The 26977-nt window shown below is 39.4% G+C and overlaps 1 protein-coding gene across 1 annotated transcript; it reads left to right on the top strand.

Moving 5' to 3' along the window:
- Window positions 1–8766: 8766 nt before the first annotated feature.
- Window positions 8767–25772, top strand: LOC306742047 (HHIP-like protein 2; the record flags this gene model as incomplete). The annotated part of the gene is made up of 14 exons (XM_079224388.1): window positions 8767–9060; window positions 14781–15045; window positions 15568–15847; window positions 15963–16088; window positions 16580–16723; window positions 19277–19389; window positions 19654–19794; window positions 20381–20455; window positions 20772–20898; window positions 21196–21341; window positions 21907–21988; window positions 22473–22555; window positions 22853–23353; window positions 25051–25772. The coding sequence occupies 14 exons, from the start codon at window positions 8767–8769 to the stop codon at window positions 25770–25772; spliced, it is 3099 nt and encodes a 1032-aa protein (XP_079080514.1).
- Window positions 25773–26977: the final 1205 nt, after the last annotated feature.

Here is a 26977-nt window from a genome sequence, read left to right as displayed (position 1 = left end):
GAGTAATGAGCTTCCTCTCCATTTTTCCAGAGGGAAGTGTGTCCTCGGTGGCTATTAGAGCGGTCAGAGCACATCGTATCTCTGTGGTTGACGTTATTAGAAGATAATTTTACCGACAGAATAGAACCAACGTCCGCCGTCAGAGAGATAAATATACTCTGAAGGAGCGGACGAAGATATAATTTGTAACATTAGTCATCTGAGATAAAGAGTGGCAATGACTACATGTGAGGTAGAAAGGGAAGATGTGGGAGATAGAGGAAAGTGCTCATTCTCGTTTCCGCCATTCGTGCATTCACTTCTGAAAACTGTCAGGGAAAGGGACATTGTAAAAGAGTGGGATTGAGGAAACGGGGAGAAAGGAGATAATAGTCAGAGACAGGACAGAGGTGGGGAAGGACTACTACCAATCTATAAAACTGAAATTTAAACTTCAACGCCTTTTTTCATTTAGAATTTAATCTAGCTATATTTCTATCCAATAACAAACAACAGAGAGCAAAACCATACAGTACATTTGCACAATATTTAAGATTTAAGTTAGTTTAAACTAACCAAATCCCTCGCTGTCCAATCAGCAGCCAGATTTGGTGGAGGCATAATTAGATACCATCCATGTGTTTCTGCCGAGTGACCGCAAGCGACTCAGCGGCTTCCACAAAGAAGAAAGCCTGCAAACATGAACATCTGTTATTACGACATGGTGATCTACAACACCCTCCAACCACACGGCTTCTCGTTACTTCTGACAAAATCTGCCTGCACAGTAACATGGAAGTGACGGATCTCCAGACGCCCGCCAACCCTGTAGCCCCGGCTCCTCAACCATCCACGCATCCAGAGGTCAGAAGTAAAGTGTGGTGCAGCAACTTCATGTAGCCCTTTGCTTTTAGGAAGAATATCTGCTGTGTGTTTTTCATGCTGATTCTTTTTCTTCTCGCAAGAAAAAAAAAACAGCTTGTTAGCAGTATTACTGTAATATTACTCATTGGAAGTGACGAACCAGTCTGCAGAAAACATTAGTCACCAAGTGCCTTTCTGCTTAAAATCCAAAGAGTTTTAACTCATCTAAGAGATCATCCCCCCCTTGGGGAATATTTTAGTTATTGCGTTAAATACATGAGACACTCTGAGAAGTAAGTAAAGGAGACAATCACGCCTACATGTAGTGAGGGAAATGACAAAACAGACTTGTGTTGTTTTTAAAGGGTGAATGAATAACAAAGAGCAGAATGCAATTTGTGTAAACTGATGGATATGAATTGAGACGTTGCATATTTAATCTTTTAAACATTAAACCGGTCTTTAAAGTGCACAATAGTAATTATAGAACTAAGTAAAACTTTTTGCTTAGGTTACATACAAGATGAGGTATTTTGCTAAATAAACAGACTGCATTGATACTGTGGGTTCACATGCAGTGCCATCGGGGGAAAACAATCCTCCACACTGGATATGAACCCAAGATGGCAGTATAACAAATTAAATGATCCGGCAAACTGAACTAACAGAGGATCTGAGCTGCAGGGAGTTCCTCTCTGCTCCACTCAGAGTCTGACCCTGAACATCAATGCATCTGAGTGTGTTTAACAGCTTCATCCTGGATCAGTTTGTTGGATTAAAAGTAGTCAAGTTTTTCAGGTTTTTTTAAAGGAATACCATTTACACCATTGTTCTGTTACATTAATATGTTTATCAGGTGTAGAATAAAATAGATAAATATCCAATTATCCAACTATTACCAACTATCCCCCTCTATACTACATACTATAGTATAGTATACTATACTACTACTTCACCTGACTTCCTCCTTTATTCTGCCATATCGGCCACATAAAGCCTCATAATTACCCAAGAAGGACAATTATGTAACTGATCATTTACTAATACTGTAATAGGGTGAAAGGTCAGAATTATTAATTGATAGAATTGTTGAATATTGTATTTTTTTACATTATGGAGTTTGAAATGACTATGACAACATAGAGCATGAACAATTAAATTTCCGCAAAAGCTGGAAAAACTGAATAATAAAATGACAAATCCCTTTTAACATTTAGATTTTTGCTCTGAAAGAAATATACTGAATCTTGTTATACTGCATGCTTTCTGCCTCCGTAGAGATCCCCATCATCGGCCTTCTTAGAAGAAGTACTGAAAACCGCTTGGAGATGACAACCAGACTGGTCTGTCTTCTACAAAACAAACCGAGAGACGACATTGTGGCACGGGCTTTGTTCTGATCCGCCTTGCTGGATTCTCAGCAAGAAGTACACGTGGAGATGCAGCTGAGTCAGGGTGACCATGTTCGACATCATCATGGAGAATGGATTTGCATGAAGAGGCACTCTATCCCGAGGACGATGTGTAAAAGCTGCAGTGTGGTGACATGATGATCTCTGCCAGATGAGAAGCCAAAGTAACAAGGAAACATAACAACAGCCTACATGGCAAATTTCTCATAAAAGTTATACTTGGCTCCAGATCCATAGCGGACTCTCGTTCAGCAGCCCTAATGACAATGAACCGTTGGAAGACTCCTCTCCTCCCCAAATATCCAATAGAGTGGCACAGAGGTACATATTTGCTGAGATAGTTTGATCTCGGTATTCAGGATATTTGGGGATTGTAGTTTTAGAGCTGAAGATTTTCCACCGTTCAAATGAAGTCCACTTTCACTTTCTGGAGAAGACAGTAAAAGAAGGAGGACTGAATGGATATAACTGGTGATTTCTTGTGTGGATGACATGGGACTTGAAGAAAAACACTGTTGTACAGACAAGACATTGAAACTGTGATTCAACCTTTAATGCAAAACTTCTCTAAAGAGTAATAAGAAAACAAAAGAGTGCAACTATGCCACTTGCTGAGGACTGAATGATGTATTTATGACATGAAGCTTTGGAGTCTTCACTGTGACAACGAAAGCCAAAATGTCCAAAGTGAGAAAGACGTTATATTTTACAGATGGCTTTTTACAAAAAAGTGTTATAAAACATACATATTGTGCATACACAATGCACTACTTATCATTCTGCAAATGCGAGAAATATGAAACGGTATGACTGTAAACATCTGAAGACATGTTCTAACGTGGTGAGACGGAGAAAAACAAGAATAGCTCAATGTTAAATGTGAAGATGCTACCGTTGTAGCATTATGTGTACCTCACTTAACATGCAAGGCTACCAGCAGATTTCTCTTTTTCCCATAACTGTCTACCTTGATGGAGAAAACTGTTTGCCTATTCACGAGTACCCGTCAGTCATTTGCACTAACATCAGAGGTGTATTAGTTTATATATGTTATATGATTATGTTTTTGGGTTTGGCTTTACATTTTAATCTAGATTTATTTTCTTCTATATATCAGTTTTAAGTTTTATTTGAGGAATTCCTCTCTTGTACATTTTCAATCATGCCATGATAGTTCCTTATATTCAAAGGAAGTTTTGTAAAGATGGACCTTTTGACTTTTGACTTCTGTAATATAACTTCAATAAATTGATAAGAATGTGAGATGTCTGTCCATCCCATAAGGGTTGTTTGTAAAAACTTGTCACATCCAGTTTATGGAAAAATTCAACACTGCCATTAATCCAATTGCACGGCCCTTCCTCAAAATGTACTGATTTACAAGAAAGGCCAGTACAATTGTAGAAGAAAGACTGGGCAATAATTAGTGCTAATCACTTTCACTTTATGAGGGTCACATTCCTATAATTGGTCTTCTAATGTGTATGAATGAAATGATGAATTCAGAGTGGTTGGTCTTGATTTCTACCAGTGAATGTGAAATGACAGGACTTCCTCCTGACACTGAATAAATGGTAATTAATGGTAATATGGCTTCATCTTTAATCATCTTTTTACTTAGATGACTTACTAATGATCACAGGCGTTCCTGTTTCAACTAATAATGACTGCAGCTCCATTCAAGGTTAGAAGAAGTGTCATTCGCCTGCCATGGTATTGCATCATCTTAGTCACAAATAAAAAAATACATCCATCGCTCAAAAATGTTGTCATGAAACTTTTGTATTCTGTATTTTGTTAAAGCAGAATTTAGGACAAATATGTCCCCCCTTTCCCCAGAACAAAAGATGTTTTCCTGAATATGACTGGATTTCTTTGTTTGATTTTTTTTTTAATCAAACAAAACAGAAAAAGACTAGTTTTTCATGGGTGTTGATACAATGGATGAATATGGCAGTTGGGAGATATGACACAAGTTAAAAAATGGAAATGAAAGTGAGTTGAGTGTTTGCCATGACCAGCCTGGGAGATGGAAAGAAAACACCAAGAGACGTTTCACTTGACAAAATATATTATTACCTTGAGGAGAGGCTCACATGTCTTCACAAAGACCAAACAGAGCAAGTTATCACTGGAAAACAGTGAAGATGTCTCTTGCCAATAAAGTAAACCAATGTGTTGGCCTTCATTTAAGATGGTAAAAGTGCAACTCTTGAACAAAAGCCAAGGCTCCATCTGCTGGAAGACAAAATACCAAACATATGTGGCTGTATAGTGACAAAAACAGTGATCACTGGCTCCTTGGCACGATGTTTAATCCGGCACGAGGGCCCTGCCAGGAAAGGAGGAAGGATTCATGAATGATAAACAACGAGGTGCAGTTTCAAGAGCCAGACTGTTTTGGTAAAATTAATAACTCCTCTGTCCTGAGAGCAGGACTGTTTGACCGAGCATACTTATCTGTGAGATAAATAAGATGTTACTCAGAAGCCATACGCAATAATGAATCATATTAACATTTACAGCTTCCACAGTTGTCTGCACTGGATGACACCAGTGAACACATTTCCAGTGGAAATTATTTGTATACTTTGAAGCCAAAAAATAAGCAGTTAGAGAAATAAAATATGAAAAGAAGAACATGTGCAATTGTTAAAAAACAACTGTTGGTTGACTTGTTTAGAGTTCAATTTGCATTGAAGATGTGTATGAAATGCCCTTTTAAATAGTATAATAAACTGAAGTACGACTATTTTTAGAGGAAAAGTCTGTGATACAAGATATATGATGTCTTTGTCTTCTTGCACACACACACACACACACACACACACACACACACACACACACACACACACACACACACACACACACACACACACACTCACATACACTCACATACACACACACACTCACATACACACACACACACACACACACACACACACACACACACTCCCTTCTCAGACCAACATTACGAGCATGGTCACCCACTGGAGAGGAAACACAACAAGGGGGTAGCCGTCTTGCATTTGGTTAATAAGGGTCCTCTACTTCCTGCATTACACTAATAATCCACAAGAGGGCAGTTGACATGCCAGATTGGATACAGTAGATTTGTTCGGTAAAGCCGACTGTGTGTTGCTGGTCAGAGTCTGTGTGTGAGTCATTAAGAGCAAAATGTGGTTGTAGTGAATCCAACTGTAGCAGGATTTTGTTTACATGATAGCATCACAACCGTGCAAAATGCAATCATGAAACTTTACAGGTGTGTAGTTGAGATCAAAATGAAGGCAGAATTTGAAGAGCGGTCCAAGAGTTAGGGAGGGAGCTGAAAGTTGGGGGCTAGGAAGTGGAGAAGGGTTCATTGGTGGGATCCCATGAAAAATGGTCTCTTGATCTTGTTGATGATGTTGAGACTTGAGGATCAACTATAATACAAATGGCATTATAGGCTTAATAGTTATGACAGACTGCAACTCGATTATGTACTAATGAAAGTGTGTACGTGTGAGTGTATCATATCTAACTGTCATTGGAGCGAACATCTCCAGAGAATGACCTCGAGAGTTGTAGCAACAACGGTTCACTCGTGTCTGTGTAGGAGAATAAAACAAAGATAGAGACACAAAGTCTGAGAGTCAGTGTGCTTGGTTGGCTTGGGGTTTGTGTGTGTGTGTGTGTGTGTGTGTGTGTGTTTGTGTGTGTGTGTGTGTGTGTGTGTGTGTGTGTGTGTGTGTGTGTGTGTGTGTGTGTTTGTGTGTGTGTGTGTTTGTGTGTGTGTGTGTGTGTGTGTGTGTGTGTGTGTGTGTGTGTGTGTGTGTGTGTGTGTGTGTGTGTGTGTGTGTGTGTGCGTGTGTGTGTGTCTTTTCCAGTACAAACTGACTCACTGACTCAGTCATACTGAAGATTAGCACATTTTATAAACACTGTTTGCAGGAAATGTTTTTTAGTTGTTACGTGAAACAAGTCTGATCAAGTCTCAGCAGATCTGATCTTCTCATGGCTTCACAAGTTTGTAGACTTTCAGGTCTGGATGTAAACTCCAAAAAAAATAGATACTCACCACACTAGGTCAAAACAAAACTGTGGTTAAGTATGATATACTAATATTCTATACCAGGAAGATCATTTTCTGAGATACCATGTGTAATCAATTAAAATGGAATGGTGTGTTCAAGCACCAAAATACTTGATGTTTTATATTTGTTCTAATACCCTAATCAGATGCCAGAACCTATGAACACTTTGTCAAGTTGCATAACGTCATAAAGTGCCCATCAATCTATTTAATGGGGAACGTCTGGTTGTATATTATGTTTCTATCTAGAGAAGAGTGATAACATGTCTGACAGACAGCCAGATGGGAGTCACTGTCTGATCTGAAAGGTGGCCGGGGAATGATGAGACACAGATGGTCGCAGTATGTCCACACACACACAAACACACACACAAACACACACACACACACACACACACACACACACACACACACACACACACACACACACACACACACACACACAGCTCATTCTTTAGTCTACAATGTGCTCAATAGAATGTCACATTTCATTAACATTTTGACAAATATATGGTTCAGTTAAATATCTGTTTTTAAGAGGATATGAAAGAAAAGTGTATTTACATGGAGATACTGTATAGTTTCCAATGAGCTGCCAACACAGTCAAACAAAACACAGATGAGCAAAAGAAAACAACATAAAATAAGCTGGAGAACTAAATGGTCATTTGATTACCTATGACTGTATGTTGACATTGTAATTGTTACATTAGTTGCCTGTGCTTTTCAAACTTGAAATAACAGATTGTTCGACCATGTTGGAGAATAAGCAAGTAGTCTCAAGCATATATTTAGTGCACATTATATTTATTTTACTGTATTTGCACACTCCATCCTCTTCATTTTAAGCACTCAAAGCTCTTTTCATTTTTAAACATAAATGTTACTTCTTTTTATTTGTATTGTGATATTTAAGATGGTCAACATGCTGTCTTGTGACATTAATGTTCCAAAAAAAAAAGGCAAATTCCATAGGTGAAAACCTACTTGTCAAAAAAACTGACAAGAGAAAATGAAAATATGTGAAATAAAATGTCAGTGTGCAACACTTTAAGTTATTAGTTAGACTGGTTTCTGTGCTGGTTGAGGTGAAAGTTAATGCCACTTGAAGCAATATATTAGGATGCAAATGTTGCCCGGCTTTGTTCTTCAACATAAGATTTGGATTTGTGCCTGGAGAATCCATTGGTCTCTACTTGCAGCACACGTCCTGATTCATCTGACCACACACACACACACACACACACACACACACACACGCACGCACACACACACACACGCACGCACGCACGCACGCACGCACACACACACACACACACACACACACACACACACACACACACACACACACACACACACACACACACACACACCAGTGAGTCTGTCTGGAAACGGTAGAGACAGAGAGGAGGTCTGGGAATGCTGTAGGGGGAGAGCTGGGAGAGAGGAGAGGTGGAAAGTTGCAACTTCAGGGCAATATAGACCACATGCTATGTTAAGGAATGCACGTGTCTTTGTAAGAGAGTGAAAGAGCAAATGAAAAGAGGAGGAGGAAAGAAGCGAGGAGGGAGGGATCTAAGCTAAGTTCTGCAGCGTGGCTCTGTGTCTGAATGAAAGAAAACCCCTCTCTCCCACTCTGTCCTGCTGTCCGTATGTATACGGCTCATGTCTGCTGCAGCGAGTGAGCACGTGTCCAGAGCAAACACAGACAGACTCTCCAAGGGACTTCAAGCTGGACGAAAATATTTTTGCAGAAACTTTGGCTGAAGGGGCAACTTTCATTTTTTTCTTCCCTGTTGGATTACTTCTAAGCAATGTGCTTTTTTTTTGAGGATTTCTGAGCATCCACTAAATAGATTTTTAGAAGTGACCATGTGATGGACATTCTGTTTCAGAACTGGAAGATTTAGACACTCTTTCAAGAAATTGTGTTGTGATCCACAGGTTTTTTTTGCCGATACTAAGACAGTAACAAGGACTGAATCTCTCCACGTCATCAGGACTTTGGGTCATTGGTTCTGCCAACATCCACATACCACCCGGACAGCTGCACTGCAGATCTTTCCACCATCAAAATAATTCACTGGACCTGCTTGACCTCACTTAACCTTATTTACACACGTCACGAGGCAGCTTGCCATACAATGTCTTGGTTTTGAGCACTTTGCTTGTCTCTGGACAACTTGCAGGCAGGTGTGATGCTGGGGAAACTGCAGAGACAATGCCAGAAATCAAATGAGGACAACAAAGTAATCCAAACTTTCAGAAAAGATAACTTTGAGTCTCACACCTGTGCTTGACAGCTGTTGGTGGAGATGTCACATCTGCATTGTCTGACAACAAGGCTTCCCTCTTTTCACACATTATAGTGAAATATCACAACCAAGCTGCTTTGAGCCAATATCCTGAACTGACAGACAGCGTAGTTACATCATGACCCTCCAGACCTGTAATTTGCAGCACATTCGTGTGCCTCGCCTCCTTCTCCTCGTCATGCTGCTGCTCCTCCAGGCCTGGTGGGGGTGCTGTCACCCCCAGTGTTTGGACTACAAGCCTCCGTTTGAACCCCGGCAGCCCCTGGCTTTCTGTAAGGAGTATACCAAGTTTGGATGCTGTGATCTGGAAAAAGATGAAGAGATATCAGTCAAGTTCTACACCATCATGGACCACTTTGACCATTCAGGTTATACGGCCTGTGCCCATTACATACGCAGCATCCTCTGCCAGGTAAGCGAAACATTCACATTATTACATGTGATTATGTGTCAACATGCTCCGCTTCTTGGGAATCCAGATGTTCAAGGGAGGGATAATATTTGTTTGTATTTACATTTGAGTATGTGACTGAAACCATGACCTTGAACTGGAAACATACACTTTTCTATAAAGTAATTTTTACAGTTCAATCCACATTAATCTTTTCAGCTATGAAGTCCCACATTTTATTAATCTAAATATGACTCAAATATGAATAAATGTTTGCAGTCCCAACTCGTGAAACCGGGTTTTGGTGTCCGAGGTATGACGCCACAATGTCTTGAAGAATAGCACAGTGTGCATTTGTGAGCAGTTTATTAAAATGTGTTTATTCCTTTGGTTTGTTTTGTCAGGTTACAACGATGACGTATACATTTCAGTGGGAAGCAAAAACACTTGCAAAAAAACACACTCAAAAGGAAACTGAGGTGTGGTTTGTCAGTAAGAATCCGATCTCAACGATGTACCAACTTAACGTGGTTTAAAGGCTACATGTTGGCGTCTGTAAACCAGAATTTACTCGTGCTTAAGGAGCGTTTAGTCTGGACTATTGTTAATGTTGATGGGTTTGCTTGTAATTGCACTGTGGGAACCTCAACAAGCCAAATAATACAGTGCAATAAAGCAAACTTTTCAACTGGAATATAGAACATCAACTAAGCTTTTGATTTCAACATCACACCTAAGCGCAGAGCCTTTGAGCCAAAATACTGCCAGATATGCAATAAGATAAGTCACACTACACAAAATGATTGACTTGAAACTGCTAAACAACGACCTGAAATAACTGACTGCCTTACAATTTCTCATGTGGGTAATGTGTGCAGTAAATCCACAAAGAGCTACTGTAGTGTATGCTTCATCCCTTCCAGATTCCCAGAAAAACTTTTTTTGTATTTGCTCTCACACGAGAGGCAAACATAAGCAACGTCAGCTGAACTCCAGACTCAGAAGCAGAATGACAGCACAATTTAACAACACATTACTTTACTTTTTGGAAATCCCACAAATTACATGTTGTCGGTTTAACTACATGATGAAACGAGCTGGAAGACTTTTAATGTTTTTGGCTTCTGCTATCACGCATATCCAGTCTTTCTGTTCTACCTTAAGTTGTGGATTGGAAAACTAAATGAACCTTAATTTGATATAAATATAAATTATGAGTGAATAACAAATTCTGTGTCGAGGAAACCATTCTGATTTAGTTAAAAACTTCTTACATGTACTGTGCTTGCATCCTTTTAAAAGCAATCATTGTATCAGTAATGCACGATAATCACAATACTGCAACTCCCTCCGAGTGGGGTTGTGGTATTTGTTAGGATTTGGGAATGTTGTTTAATTCAATCAGAGTTTCAATATCAGTATATTTTCATTTCTTCTCTGAGCTCACTGATCTTAAACAGATCCACCGCTCCTTCTCTGGCAGAGTGAGCCTTGAAGCCAGCCAACATACTGATTGCATAATTAGGTGCCGACTTTGCAGACACTAACTCTGTGCAGATGGTGTTGTGCAAATTGAATGATAGAAGCAGTGCAAATTTGTCCTGGCCTATATACCTCAGATACAATCTTCATTCTGCAGAAGACTAAACCCAGCTGCAAGTCTTCCTGGCAGTTTTACATCATATGCTATGTTGAAACCATTACAAAACTCCTTAAATATAGGTTTCTATCATTGTGATAATTATAGCCCACTGTGGTTCTTTCCAAGCAATGCAGACTGTGTGTGTCACGACAGCACTGCAGCTCACGTACGACTTCCCACAGTTAGTCTAGTTTGAGTTAGATATAGCGTGAGTCCAGAACAATGTCAATATAAAGCTCAGGGAGGGGTTCCTCACAACATTAAACGCAGAGCTACTTTTAGTAACAAGCTCATAGACTGTTATTTTGCAGACATACAGTTTACTAATTTCTTAAACGATCGCAATCATCTATCAAATAATTAAAATTATTTGGGTACCAAACTTTTTCCGTATTTTACGATTTCAGTCTTATATATATTATATGACTTGTATGTCAAATACAGTTGACTGCAGCACTGAGCTGTGTAAATGCTCTTTCTTTGAACTATACTTTATTTTTATTTTTTCATAAACACTTCCAAATCTTCTTTGGAGCCCCACTCAGACCCACTTTGTGCTGTTTGAGGTAAAAGATGGTCAAGTTACCCCACTGCCAAGTTCCTTATCCTGGGTAAACCCACCACACTGAGACCCTCTGTTTCAGCTTTCTGGCACAGATATCAATGAGACAGTGAAGACAGAAAGACAAGTGGAGCGAGAGAGGAAAGGAGAAAGGACTGTGTGTGTGTGTGTGTGTGTGTGTGTTTGTGTGTGTGTGTGTGTGTGTGTGTGTGTGTGTGTGTGTGTGTGTGTGTGTGTGTGTGTGTGTGTGTGTGTCAGGGAGACAAGAGGGAGATTGTCATCATCCCGGAGCTTAACTGACCAAGCAAGCAACCATTTCCTCCTCTGGCTGGGGGTACAGGATATATCAAGTTCCTGCAAGAGAGGGGTAGAGAGATAAAAGCAGTGAAGATAGATAAAGATAGAGTGAGTCATAAATTAAACAGAAAAGCAGGCAGAGAAAACTTAAAATGGAGATCAATAAACTCCAGAACAGGGGGCGGGGAGAAGTGAAATTTAAAGTTTAAAAGTGAAATGGTATAGTGTGATTATATTAGAATACCGTGTTTGAGTGTGTGTGTGTGTGTGTGTGTGTGTGTGTGTGTGTGTGTGTGTGTGTGTGTGTGTGTGTGTGTGTGTGTATGTGTGTGTTATAACTGTATTTTTGATTGTAGTAAATTCAATATTTAAAATGTAATACAACAACACACTTGGAAGCCACTTGAAGACACAGTGAGCACTTAAAATAGAACACTGAATTAATTGTTTCCCCTGTTGCATTTTTAATATGTACCCTTGCCGTGTGTGCAGGTTTTAGGCTGTTCCCCCGGCCGGTGTAGCTTGCTGTGACAGCAGCAGAACATTGTAGATGTTCAAGTTCCCAAACCGGATGTGAATGCACCATACCACAACAAATCTCTGACAATCAATTTTTGTACTTTTCCTTCTCAACAAGCTCAACACCTGAGGCATCTGAGCTTTCAAATCCAGTAACTGACTCCAGTCTCATTTTTTTCATCTTTTTCTGGGGGTCCATTCCTGATCCAGGTTTAAACATTTACCAGCCATCTGTCTTCTCTCGCTTATATATAATAAAACACCACCATGTGGACCTTACATTGCAGTATGTGGAGTCAGGAAGGCAGAGTGAAAAAAAAGCCTTATTTGCTGCTCAAGTTTTAATTTCAGTATATTCTAAACAGTGCGCGTAAACACAAATTAAAGTAGTTTGAAGTGGCTGCATTGTTAGGGAACAGCTGTTAGTACTTAAACACATTTATCCTACCCTATGATACAAGGAGCCAAAATAAGACTCAGAACAATGGCTCGTTTTTCAATTTGAGTGGGTCAAACAGGAGGGACACTGTCGACCGATGTAGTCATAGACCGGGAACAAATTAAAGTACTCTGTACTGTACTTTTTAATTTGATATGTCTCACATTTTCCTGAATATAAATACTATCAGACACATTTGCATCACCCTTGCTTCTTTACTATACAGTGTCCTACTGTATGATAAAGAAGTTAAATCAAAGTATAAACTATGAATTCAGTCAGTAAATCAAGGTTCCATCTGCTCCACATCCCAGTTTGCTCCAGAAACTGCTTGCATTAACAGACTCAGACTGAATACAGCTTTTGTTTTGCCCTGCAAAGTTGTTTCTCCCAGAAAGGCTCTGATCTCGGCCCAGCAACGTACTTTCATGTCATTTAACAAAGATTCTCTGTTCCAGTTAGCTTCTCTCTGTCTCTTTTCTGGTCAATAAAGATGTATTTATTATATATAGGAGTTCCATTGAGGTGAACCAGCAGCAGAAGTTGCTTGAGGACAAAGTTAAACACAGGCAGAAACATACATGCTTAACCAAAGATTTTAAACAATGCCACATACAAAATATGTTAAATTAATTATTTCAAGGAACCCACACACAAGAGTCCAGTGGTCTTGGCATTGTTTTGTCTGAATGAGATGGGATGATCAAACCCCAGGGGTGAACAGACATTTTGATAAATTTGATGAGTTATACAGTATATTATCATGAATTATTTATATGATAGTACATTCAGTATGAGGGCATTATAAGCAATCACTTGCACAATAACAATTCAGGAAATCAGTCTGGACTCAGAAAAGTTGAGGAAATCCAACACAGATGCCTTAAAAAAAATCAAATAAGATGATATTCTTTATTGTCCCCTAAAGGACATTTGTCTTGGATTGAAATGCTGCACACATGATATGGTACATGCCATATTGTCTTAACATAACACCTCCTTAATAATAAATAAACAGATAAACAAAGCAACCTGTACTGAAGCACAGAAAAGCCACATGTCACACATATATGTATCATAAACTTAAAGCACATACACACTCAGACCTACAGACACATCACTTTCTTCTCTTTCATTTTCTCAGTTATATTAATATTTAATAATGTGTCATATGAGAATGTTTGAGCTTGACAAGCACAACGAAATACAAGTTTCAATTATTTATAGGCAGTAGATCCAGGAATAAGTACACAGAGTTTCCTCGGCAGGTGTACACAAATTTCTTGTGTGTGTGTGTGTGTGTGTGTGTGTGTGTGTGTGTGTGTGTGTGTGTGTGCGCATTTTAGTTTTCATTTGTGCACTTTCTGTTGCCGCTGTGTTTTTGTGTATGTTTCACAGATTTCCCAGCAACATCTTTGTTATAGTTACAGCAGATTATTGGAAAACAGATTATTTTGATAAGAAACACAGAAGAAGAAATCCAATTTTTGTCCGCAGTGACATTATCGGAGAAGTGTTTTGGAGACTAAATCAACCACTTACAAAGTTGTTTTGAACAACAGCAGTGATATCCATTTGTACAGGCTGAGCAACAGAAATGTACTTTCCATCTTTTTGAAATAGGAGACAACAGCCTAGTTGCTTTCAAAACGTTCTATGTGGACTGTTAATACGACTTTACCTAAGTTCTTCTGATGTGTGCTGAATTATTTAAACTTTTTGCATTCAGTTACTTTCTCTTCCCAAAATGCCAAAATGTTCTTTAAAAAAGTGAACTCATGTCTGGGCAGGAGGCACACCAAACATGACAGCTACTTAACCGGAAGTCTTGGATCAGTTGACCAAGTCAGTTGGTTGTTTGTATTTGTGTTCTTTTACCACAGATGTGTTGCTTTTTGTGTCTTTGGTTCTAATTTTCCTGTTGATTATCGGTTAAGATGATCTGGCACTGAGTGTAAGAGCACCAGTCAACCACATGATGGTTTAGTTGTTGTGCCTCCCTGTGCCTGCAGCACACCATCCTGGGTGTGGACAGTGTGGTTGTGACTTAATAACTGACTGGACCTTCCTGGGATCCATTTATACCAGGCTGCACTCTCAGACAGCCTGTATATAACCCAGGCCTGACTAGTCATAGAGCAACTGTGGTGGAATAAGAGCACTCTTCCTGTATTTATGTGATCCATACATGTCCTTAACTGTAACTCTGAGATAAATACATTGACTTAATAAGTATAAACACACAATGACATTTAGTTGTTAAATCATCTTTCCTTTTGCAGGAGTGTTCGCCATACGCCGCCCACCTGTATGATGCTGAAGATGCAAACACACCCATGCGCATGCTGCCTGGACTGTGCGGTGATTATTGCTTCGACTACTGGCATCAGTGTCGCTACACGCTCAGCCTCCTGCTGGAGGACTCGAGGAACCCGCAGCAGTTTGACAACCTGACTGCAACTATTGAAGAAGATCGCAGAAAGTTCTGCAACTTTTTGGAGCTGAAGGACAAACAGTACTGCTATCCTAATGTATTGACAAACGCAGGTATGGTGTACACATGTGGGACAGATGCTTATGTTCAGCAGCTGGCATGGACATCTATTGAGATTATTACTTCTACTTACGTAAACAACCAACATGAACAAACAGGTTGTCATAGAGTGCAACAAATTAATGTCTTAATTCTCAATGGCAAGAACCTGAACTTGTGCTAACAAGGCAGTCTAATTATGATTTATGAGCCGACACTGCCACTCCTTGGCAGACTTAACATGAGGTTGTTTGAATGGAAAAAAAAGAAGCAGAATTAAAACATTTGATGATGACATGTATATCAATTGAAAATAGTTTGGGTCTAAATTCTGGCAGTAGTAGGTTGTACTTGTTGTTTGTTAACCTTAAGAAACCTAGAGAAAGGCAGCTGGACTAATTGAGTCTCAGACATACTCAGACTTGAATACACCTCATCAACCCATTCTGTCTTGTGTGCTAATAATGATTCATTAATTGTATATGTTTACTTTTGTTTCCCCTTCTCATCTCCTGTATCCTCTGTTCTGTCCCCAGAGCTAAATGCTAACCTGGGCTTGGTACGTGAGGATCCCAAAGGATGTCTGGAGCTGTGCTTGCAGGAAGTGGCCAACGGGCTCCGTAACCCAGTGGCCATGATCCACGCAAATGACGGGACTCATCGATTCTTTGTGGCGGAGCAGCTGGGTTACGTATGGGTCTATCTGGCCAATGGCTCCAGGATCGACCGTCCTTTCCTCAACCTCACCCAAGCTGTCCTCACATCGCCGTGGGCTGGAGACGAGAGGGGCTTCCTCTGTATAGCCCTACACCCAAGGTTCACACTTTCATTATGATGCATAGACATTAAAAGTCATTATTTGCATGATTCTCAATGGCAAGGGTCACTGTGCCCATGTGTGAAGAGTTTTCTGCTTCTTTTCTGTGCATAGGTTTACCACGGTCAGAAAAGCCTACGTGTACTACTCTGTGTCTGTCAAGAAAGAGGAGAGGATACGTATCAGCGAGTTCACACTGCAAACACATGATGACAACCAACTGGACCACTCCTCTGAGAGGTGAGGATTGCTCTGCCTCTGCATGAATGTATAAAGAGAACTGGATACAGCTTAAGAAGCGGTGCCCCGTTCAGAATTCAGATGAAATGATCCAGTCTTACGCATTATGGAACCCATAGAGCAAGTAACCTACTTACTTAAATAAGGGACATTCATGGGTTCATAGTGGACAGTTGATCTACCTTAAAAATAATACTCACAGATAAAAACTGATCTGAGACTCTTTCTCAATGTATGTCTATTTGGGAAAAATGTTTTGGGCCCTATTGCTTCACATGACGTACATGGAAGTTGTAATTCCCTCCTTCAGTCAAATGTCTAATACAAATATACAGTAATGACATTTTGGACATACATGTATGTAAACTATAACTACGACTGTTTGGTGGAGGCATGCAATTGCCAGGTGGTAATTCTAGTTAATATCTGTGTTGATAGACGCTGAGATGAAATGGAATATTAAGTTCTGGTTCGTGTACTTCTTGATTTAGGACCATTCTTGAGGTGGGAGAGCCGGCATCCAATCACAACGGAGGACAGCTTCTGTTCGGCTATGACGGGTACTTGTACATCTTCATTGGTGATGGTGGTCGAGCGGGGGACCCATTTGGAAAGTTTGGCAACGCACAGAACAAGTAAGTACAATTTAACAAATTAAAGAGCTTGATTATGGCGACTTCAGTAATTTCTAACACCTCATATCAAATTCTTCAAGTAGTACACTGTTGGGGTAACAAAATATATGTTCAGATTACAGCAACAAACCTGGAAATGTGAGCGAAAGGAAAAGTTCAAATTTGTTAACATTTTAAAAGATAAAGATGCTCATCATGTAAAATGTTGGCAGACACCTTGAAGTTGTTGAGATTTTGGCTACATACACATCAATTAAAAAATACCTCTCAAATTGCTCTGCAACTATACATTATAGCTTCTTGAAGACAGGTTATATTCCACTCATAAAAATTCCCGTAAACTGAGAATCTTGCTGGTCTGGGAACCTGCTCACATAATTATAATTATATGGTACAAATGAGTTATTTGTGCACACAAATGATCATAAAAAATATCATTGATACTTGCCAGGCCCTGTAGAGCACTTATTTAACTAGGATTGCAATGATTCACTTATCATACATTCTCGAAGGTTTTTTGAGAGGATCTCAATTATGTTTCATTTAAATGTGTTTATATATTTGATGAACAATGTGTTGAATTTTACAGTTGAATGAGTTGCTCAGGCTACTGTATTAGGGAGTAGACAGGTCAAAGAGAAAGCTTTTAGCTACCATACATATTGTCACATGATCAATTAGAGAATTGACACACAAAAAAAGAAGATATATATATATATATATATATATATATATATATATATATATATATATATATATATATATATATATTACCCAGCAATAATCATTGCAAATCTGGATATGACAAAAATAAGAAAGAAAACAAAGAAATATTTGTATAATTTATGTAGACTAAACATATAATTTTGTTGTAAATTGCAACTGTCTTTACAAGAAAAGAAAAAGAAAAATATGATGGAGATAGGTTTGCCTTTTTGAGTGCTTACATAAGAAATGGCACCATTTTGGACTTGGCCGAATTTTTCTTTAAAAATCGACATATTTCAGAAACATCAAGGCGACTCAATTGCAAGGGCCTGTTCTCTGCTCATTACGTTGTTGGAGGCCCCGCACTCTCGATAAGGCCCCCGCACCTCACGGGCCTCTATATTTATGTCCATGAATTACAGCAGTAGCAGAAAGAACTATCTGAAGATCAGGAGGCATAGAAGGACGCATTAATAGACTGCATATCTGGAGTAATGGTGGACTGTATCACTCCATATTGTATCTACATTCTTCTTTTAGTAATTAAAAATGTAAAAGGAAATTAACCACACAGCATCTGGTGGCAGCCCACAGAGGCCAATGGAAGTTGTGGCATGGTGTGTTTATGCAGAGAGCAGTTTCCTAGAGTGTAGAAAAGGGGCTTTCATTAAAGGGACTGCAGGATATTACGTGTCTTTTACTGTGTTGGTAAACATTACTCTCCTCTCCAACCACATGACCCTTTACAGTTTAATTAATCGGATAGAGAGCTAAGCCATATCTGTGTGTTTATCTGTATTTTCACGTATGTGGACATGTATATGTGGAAGCTATTACGTGTGTGTTTTTTTCTCCTGGAGTGAAGGGTTGCCCTTCATTGAGCTCTGAGCTACAACTGTCATTCTTTATTCTCAAGTGGCTTAAATGTTAATTACAGCCAAAGGACAACAAGGTATGAAGGGCAAATATTACTGCTCATTTGTAGTACTCCAAGAATGTCATGCAGTTACCCATTACACTCTTGAGTTGACAAATACTTGAACAATATCATTTTAAACATTTCATGTTGCTGGTTCATGACAAAACTAAAAATAGCCTTTTTTATCGCCTAAGTATATAGAGAGGGTAAAGCTAAATCTGAATACTAAGGGTGTTTATCTCAACAACCATGAATTTAATCAGAAGCAGGTTAATGACATATTTTAAGAAACATTAAGCAAGGTTTATTTGAGAAACTGACAGCTTTTCTCCAGACAGTTATAGTTTAGCCGCATAGCTGTTTCTGAGGGGTTTTGTTGAAAGCTTGTATTAACCGTTCTTGGAATGAGTGAGGATACAGCCTGCCAAGTCTAATATTGACTCTCTACACATTGCATCGTCACAGACTGGTATGTGGAAGAGAGAGAGAGAAAGAGAGAGAGAGAGAGAGAGAGAGAGAGAGAGAGAGAGAGAGAGAGAGAGAAAGAAAGAAAGAAAGAAAGAAAGAAAGAAAGAAAGAGGGAGACTGAGAATGGAACAGGGCTATTAGGAGAGAGCGACCAGGGCAGAGGGAGGAGAGAGGTGCAAAGTAAATGAAAAGGGAGGAGAGAAAAAGATGGACAGAGAGATGTGAAGGACACGACCCAAATAAAATATGTTGGATGAAGAGGAAGACATGAGTATGAGGAAGAATAAAGATGGAAATGTTTTTTTGAAACAAGTAGAACAATAGTTTGGTGGGCCAGCCTTGTGTTTCACCTGTAAGATCAAAGGTGAATCACAAGGAGCACTCAATGAGCTGCTCTGTCTGATCTTTCTGCCTCTCTGACTCTTTCTGCCTCTCTCCTCTCCTCTCTGTGTTGATAGATCAACTCTCCTTGGCAAGGTGCTGCGTCTTGATGTTGACGACAACGACGATGGTGCCCCGTACAGCATCCCCTCAGACAACCCATTCTTGAGGGAGAATGACGCTCGATCCGGTAAATCCATTCAACTGTTCTATACCTCTGGAATAATGCAATTACATCTGGCTTTTAAGATCAAGTCCTATAGATGAATCTATAGGACCTATAAATAAAGAAGACCATCATAAAAAAGATTGGCAAATCTTAATACTTTAAAAAAAACATGTCTTTAGGCTATGACAGATCATCTTTCAATACAGAAATACATGCCTTTGGTTTCTGTGAGCAGCCGCACAAAGGATGTATGCTATTTGTGTCAACATTTACATTTCTGTGCAGAGATTTATGCCTATGGAGTTCGAAACATGTGGCGTTGCTCCATTGACCGAGGTGACCCCACTACAGGCCGAGGCGAAGGCCGGATGTTTTGTGGTGATGTAGGCCAGAACAAATATGAAGAAGTGGACCTCATTGTTAAAGGTGTGATGACTGTTTTACTGTTGTGAGAGATTTTACCTATTTGTTTTCTTTTAAGATTCTTTTCACACTTAAGAAATGCTTCACTCTTGCACGAGATGGCCGTCATGATCTAGTCATTCAGTGAGTCAGAAATCATAGTTTAATCTTTAAAGTAGTCTGCTCGATAACAATTAAGGTCATTGGGATCATATTATGTAGAAATCTAAAAGTGGCCTGCTCTGATATGATCACAGCCAAACAGAGTTCTGTGAGTCTAGAAGTTATTTCAAAGTATATTTACTGCATTGTGAAGCAATTAAATTTCAATAAAATGGTACAATAGCTATACTGGTAGGAGACCCCGGGGAAGACCGAGGACACGCTGGAGGGATTATATCTCCCGGCTGGCCTTGGAACGCCTCGGGATCCCCCAGAATGGGCTGGAAAGTGTTGCGGGTGAGAGGGAAGCCTGGGTCGGCCTGCTGAACCTGCTGCCACCGCGACCCGACCCCGGATAAGCGGCTGATAATGGATGGATGGATGGATGGATGGTACAATAGCTTTTTCCCTGATAAGTTGCTCTAACGTTGTCATTACATGTTTAAAGGAGGCAACTATGGATGGCGGGCCAAAGAAGGTTTCAGCTGCTACGATCGCAAACTCTGTCAAAACTCCTCGCTAGGTGAGGACACTTTCTACGTTGCTGTCGCTCACCTTCTTTTGCTTTTTACTTTTTACAATTGACACTAACCTACTGAGAAAGAAACCTTTTTTTGACCATATTAGTATTGTCATTGTTAAAGGCTGTGAAGGCTCGTTTTAGCTAAATATAATTTAAGTTTGTGGGCTCGAGGGACTTTCCATATACACTATATATATTAGGGTATATAACTATATCTATATACATATACAATTCTCATTTGTCCTTTTCAGTGTGCAGAATGTTGCGATAGTTGTTGTGATGATAAACTGATGTGTTTTTCTATGCCTATGTCTAGATGACATCTTGCCTATCTTTGCTTACCCCCACAAGATGGGCAAATCAGTGACAGGAGGATACATTTACAGAGGCTGTCAGATGCCCAACCTCAATGGACTCTACATCTTTGGGGATTTCATGAGTGGGTTAGTGATTCTACGTTATTCTAAAATCAAAACTTCTAAATGACAGATAAATGATCTCCAATCACTGCAGAGACCCAGGTCCAATTGGTGGTAATTGTAACATCATTAAAACACAAAGCCTAATTAAAAAATGCATGGATCTATCTTTGTCTTTTGGTTGTGAGTTTTTAGCCGAACCTTTTCAAACATTATTAAAGAAGTTACTGCAACAGTAGGTATTACAGTAAGTGTGGCTGGAGAAACCCAAACACTTTCAATAAGCAGTATTTGTGTTTATGTGTCATTGTTTCTGTTCAGGCGTCTGATGTCTCTGAAGGAGAATGTCACTTCAGGTGAATGGCAGTACAATGAGATCTGCATGGGAAGAGACCAGACCTGCAGATTCCCCAGACTCATCAACAGTTACTTTAAATACATCATCTCTTTTGCTGAGGATGAAGCTGGTGAGAACATGCACAAACAGTCTTTGTAACCTTCACACATATTGCATTATTTAAAAGAGCTCACATTCACATCTCAAACCAAATGAGATCATAGAGATGTGGGACAGTTATGTAAAGTGAAATGATATGGTTAATTAAGGGGTTTGTTTCCTGAAAATGTAATTACTTGACTTGTGGAATTGTTGACATCCAAAAGCCTCCAGTAGAGGGTTCAGTTTGACCTTCAATCTGGTTTGAATTAAACAGACTGCTGGTCTTAATTATTATCTTCCCTCCCTCTGATAGTGACTGGGGGAGATTTAAGTTGAACAGTTCAAGTAAAGTCCAAATCCTCATGTTTACCGTAACACACATTTTGAGTTTGTTAAGTGATTTCTCTCCTCTTTCTACCCTTTCTAAATCCTTTATGTTTAAATTGTCTTGCTCTTTCACTCATCCACACTATTTGTAAATATGCCTGTCCCTCCTTCCTTTCTCCCTGCTCTCCACCATCTTTCTCTTTTAATCTGCTCCTGTCTCGGTCTGCCTGACTCTCTATCTTGCTTTTCTCTCTCTATCTTTTCAGGGGAAATCTATTTCTTAGCCACCGGAGCCGCGAGTGCCACAGCTAGAGCAGGAGTCATCTATAAAATAGTGGACCCTTCCAGGTAGATAACTGTTCTGCAGCATCACTGCAGCAACAAATACACTTTCATCATACCATGGGTGTGTTTGTCTACTTCTTCTTGCCAGTTGTGTGTGTCTTAACTTCTTAAATTTGGTTATTAACAAACTGTGACTAAGACTTGAAGTCAGTAGGACATTTATATTGTTTTTAAATTAGCTGCTCTCTTCTGTTAGTGCTTACTAAAGGATCACAATTTTTTTTTAAATGTCAATCTTTTTTTCTGTGATGATCTTTCTTTTTGTTTAGTGACTGCAATAAACATGGACACATATGTATCAGCGCTAAGCTAATACCAGCTGTCAATCAGTCTCACCAATTGACTTGTCTTGCTCTAGTTAAAGTAGACTAGCTGCTCTTAGAAAACAATACAATTACAACAAAATAACTGTAACAAGCTACAGAACTAAAAATACCTGAAATAGGTTGCATGCATATGCTTATTTCTTTCTCTCCTGACCACACAGGCGAGCAGCACCAGGAAAATGCAGCATCAAGCCTTCACCTGTTAAGATAAAGGGGAAACTGATTCACTTCTACCCCAAAGAAGGTTAGGACATCTTAAAATAATGTTTCTTTCATTGAAACATCCTGGTTTCCTTCTGTTACACTCTTGGTTTCTCAGTGTGTTTTCTCATTTTTCTTTAGTTGTTGTTCTTTATAATAGCATTAGACTCTTAGCCACATGCACTCTACAAAACCTTGTCTTAATATGTTGAATGCTAAAACAATTATGATGTCTATTATTCTCATAATCTTGTCAATATGCTACAGTTAGTTAATACATATTTATATATGTATCAAAGTCTCAATATTTATTTGATAAAAATGTATTTCTTGTTTGCAGAGTTTGTAATCAACAAGAAGCCAACCACCACACCCATACCCACAACAACCACAAGAAAACCCACAATGAAAACACCACCAAGAAGAAAATACCCAATAATAATAATAAAAACACCATTGCCAACAAGAAAAACATTAAGAAAAATACCACAACCACCAACAACAGCAACAACAAGAAAAACAATATTACAGACAACAAGAAAAACAACAATGAGAAAAACTTCACCACCACCAACAACACCAACCTTAAAAGCAGCAGCAACAATAAAAACAACAACGATACCAACAACTGTCCAGATGACCATGGCAACAACCCCCGCCACAACCTCACCCACTGGTAGGCCTACTGGTGCACCTGTTTACCAAGCCAGCTCCACTGATTATTCAACCACTAGCTCCACTATTTACACAACCACTAAGTCAACTGTTAGTACTAACATTAAACCCACCAGTACACTAATGCACACCTTGTTGCTGGGAGAAGCAACCGGCAACACACCAAGTGGTTTCTTTCTTTGCACTCTGTTTTTGCTTTACATTTTAACATGCTATTAGCTGAATTAGCTAACATCTCTGCAATTTACTTTCCTTGGATGATTCATAGAAATTTCCTCTTTGATAAAATCAAACCACTTTAAAATGTAGAAACTATAAGTTAGAGTAGCAAATAATTGCCAAAGGGGTTGCTGCACATGTTAGCTACAAGTTATTTGAATACAAAATATGAATATAAATAGTTTGGAAGCTAAATTGAAGTTGGTCAACTGTAAATATGGATTTTTTTTTTACCTTACTTTTGTTACGTAACTTACTTACTTATTTAACGCCAATAACGGAAGTGACATAACTAACAGTCATTTTGCAGAAGAAACATACTTACCTAAACTACAATCTTTTCCTAAAACCTAACCAAGTAGTTTTGCTTGCACAGGCACACTGGTTGTTCATGCTGCTCAACATTTGCAGGAGAAATAACTTTTTGTTAACCGCTGTATGAGGATACATTTACCCAATAGTACATTATTCAATCCAATTTCCTTTCATTACTTCTGCTTTGTATCAGTCTTTGCACTTTAACTGGAAAAGTAAGGGGAAAACCCTACAGAAAGGTCTTTATTTCCCAAGATTAGTAGTATTCACTTCATTAAAGCCAAGTTGTTAGAAACTTATATAAAGTACAGTAGTGTTCCAATGTCTGAACTTCTGCTTATCTTCTGCTTATTGACCGAAAGCAAATTAAAGACAAGTTTGCCTTTGCGGAGTTAGAGGGTGAGAATAATGCTTCATTCACATGGAATCAGGTGGACGGAAAAACAAATATCCTGTTAGTGGACGAGAGCAGGATAGTACATTTTGGTGAGGCCCTCAGAGAATATCGTCAACAGTAACGGTAAAGGGCATTGCTGTTCAGAGTTAAAACATTTTAAGATTTAACGTCTTTGTCCATGGAATTTATAACTGCATATTACATAGCTTCCTCGCTCGCACAAAGATAACGTTTGCAAAAGAATATTAAAAGACAGCTGCATTTTATGGCTGCATGCATTACTAGAATAATTACATATAATAGCTGTCTGCCGTCGACCGGCTGCCTGATTCCATGTGAATGCAACATGAGCCAGTCAAACTCAGGTACAGGAAAATTAGCTTGTGTTGCAACTTTAATTCCTGCTTGAATGATATTCTTTGGCTGGTACAAGAGTCTAAAGCAGGATCAATGTTGCTTATTTATGTTTGGGGTATTACTTTAATTTAAATAGGGTACTTTGGCATTATTTATTTTGAATAAATGGTTCTTCATCAGCTTCAGTTTGGACATTCATCTTTGTGTGTCTGTGTTTATGTCTTTCCTTGCCTGTCTTCAGGAATAATGTTGCTTTAAACGGCTTTAGTGAAATCACAGCTTTGTAAAATACTCCAATCTTAAATGACCAATTTATTAATTAGAGATATGTTTGACATTTTGGGAAATGTGCTTATTCGCTTTCTTTTAGTTATAGATGAGAAGATTGATACCCCTCTCGGCAGATAGGAAAGGGGTATTAATATTTTCATCCCAAACAGCCGCCAGTTAGCTAAGCTTAGTTTAAAGAAAGCAAGTAAGCAAATAAGCACAATTCCAAAAATGCTTTAAAGATCTTCAATCTTCAGCACATTGTTAAACTACATATAAAGAGGCTGATTCTGTCTCTCCATCAGGTTATCGCACAACCATCATGACTGCAGCCTTCTCTAGGATTGCTCAAATCCCAATCACCACACTTCCAACCAGGAGACACTGGAGACCCCTTCAGTACCGCCATTTTACCACCTCCCAACCCTTGACCTCACCACCTTCTCCACACACAACATCCCTATACTCTGAGCATCCTGAAGCGTTGACCACACCACGAGCGCCATATTGGAGCCAGAAACCCACGGCATCAGGCTCCAAGCCCCAGAGACCACCAATCAACACAACCCTGCCCAAATCACAGGAAGACAGGCTGTGGCTCGGAGAGAAGCTGGAAAGCGCCGGGGAGGGTAACCAAGTATATAAGAGGCCTCGAGGAAGAAGTCGCGGCCCCAAGAGAGGAAGAGAAGGAAGAAGGCTGCGGGGCGGCTCGGTGAGACTGGTAAGCGTCGATGGTTTATCAGATCGAGGTCGAGTGGAGATATTTATCCGTGGCGAGTGGGGGACAGTGTGCGACGACCTTTTCACCAGCAAAGCAGGTACTGTAGTGTGTCGACAGCTCGGCTTCACAACAGCGTTGGCGGTGATGAAGAGGGCTGCGCTGGGGGAGGCAGACCGCAGCGTCAGGATCCTGTTGGATGATGTGGAGTGTGAGGGCGGGGAGAGATCACTGCTGGAGTGCAAAAGATCCAAGGTGGGGAAACACAACTGCTCACATGGGGAAGATGTAGGGGTGATCTGCGGTTAGCACAGTGTGAGAAGTATAGGAAAGAAAAGAGGAGACAGTGGAGAAATAAATAGATGTATCACATGCAGAAAGTTACAGGATGAAAGAAGAAAAAAGAACAAGAGAGAGTTTGAAGAAGGTATAAAAGGCTATTACTGCTCATTAATGTTGGTGCTGTCAGTTTGCAAAAACATCTATGAACTGTATTTTTCTGTTTTCCAGTTTTCATATTGTTGTTTTATTTGTAATTTCCCGCCCACAGCCAAATGCAAAAATAATGTCCATATATATCACCTTAAAATACATTCTGTTTTGGAATTTATTTACACATTCCAGAGGAGCATAGCTTGAGAGTTTCTCCAAAACTCACTCAGTCCACTGTTTTGGCATGATTTGGCACTGTGAAGCGCAACCCTGCTGATACTCCTGCTGATACTACTGATACGAACTGCTCTCCCTGGATAAATATTATCTCAAATTTGGAAAAACTAAAAAGTGATTAGAGTGAAGCAGACAGAATCGTCTACAAAATGGGGTTGTATAATACATCCAGGATGTCAAACTGATTCAGTGGCAAAAACAGGTTAAAAAGATAAAGATGGAATCGAAAACCTACAGATCACAGTGTAAAGGTGAACCTCCACATCACCTGACAATTGAGACAGATTTCAATTAAATTACAATCAACATGTGTGTGTGTTAAAATCAACATGTGTATATGTTACAATCAACATGTGTATATGTTACAATCAACATGTGTATATGTTACAATCAACATGTGTATATGTTACAATCAACATGTGTATATGCTAAGATTGGCCAGTCTGCATTTGAGGGGCAGAACATAGCAGAGGGTCAATTATAATAGTTCATATCAACACATAAACCATTATTTAGGATACCTTTCCCTAGGAACTTCTTGGTCTGAAGAGTGAAGCCAATGCAGAAGTGCCTGGATTTAGATTATTTCTAATGGCCATCAGGTGGCAGCTCGCTTGGTTGCAAAGAGAAGTCTGATTGGATATGGTCATATGAGGAAATGACGGTACATCTAACATACATTTTTTCCTCAGTAAACATTGAAACCATTAGTTTATGGTCTCAACCGCTAGTTTCAAGTCATCTTCAATACAACTTGATGTTCGTTTTGTAAATTATGGTCCCATTTAGAGTAAAATAGATGATAAACCAGAGTATGATTTAGGGCGCTGTTATTTTAAGATTAA

Source organism: Taurulus bubalis, assembly GCF_910589615.1.
Source record: "Taurulus bubalis genome assembly, chromosome: 10".
Lineage (NCBI taxonomy): Eukaryota > Metazoa > Chordata > Actinopteri > Perciformes > Cottidae > Taurulus > Taurulus bubalis.
The sequence above is the reverse complement of the archived record's forward strand: the minus strand, read 5'-3'. Positions and strand labels throughout refer to the sequence as shown.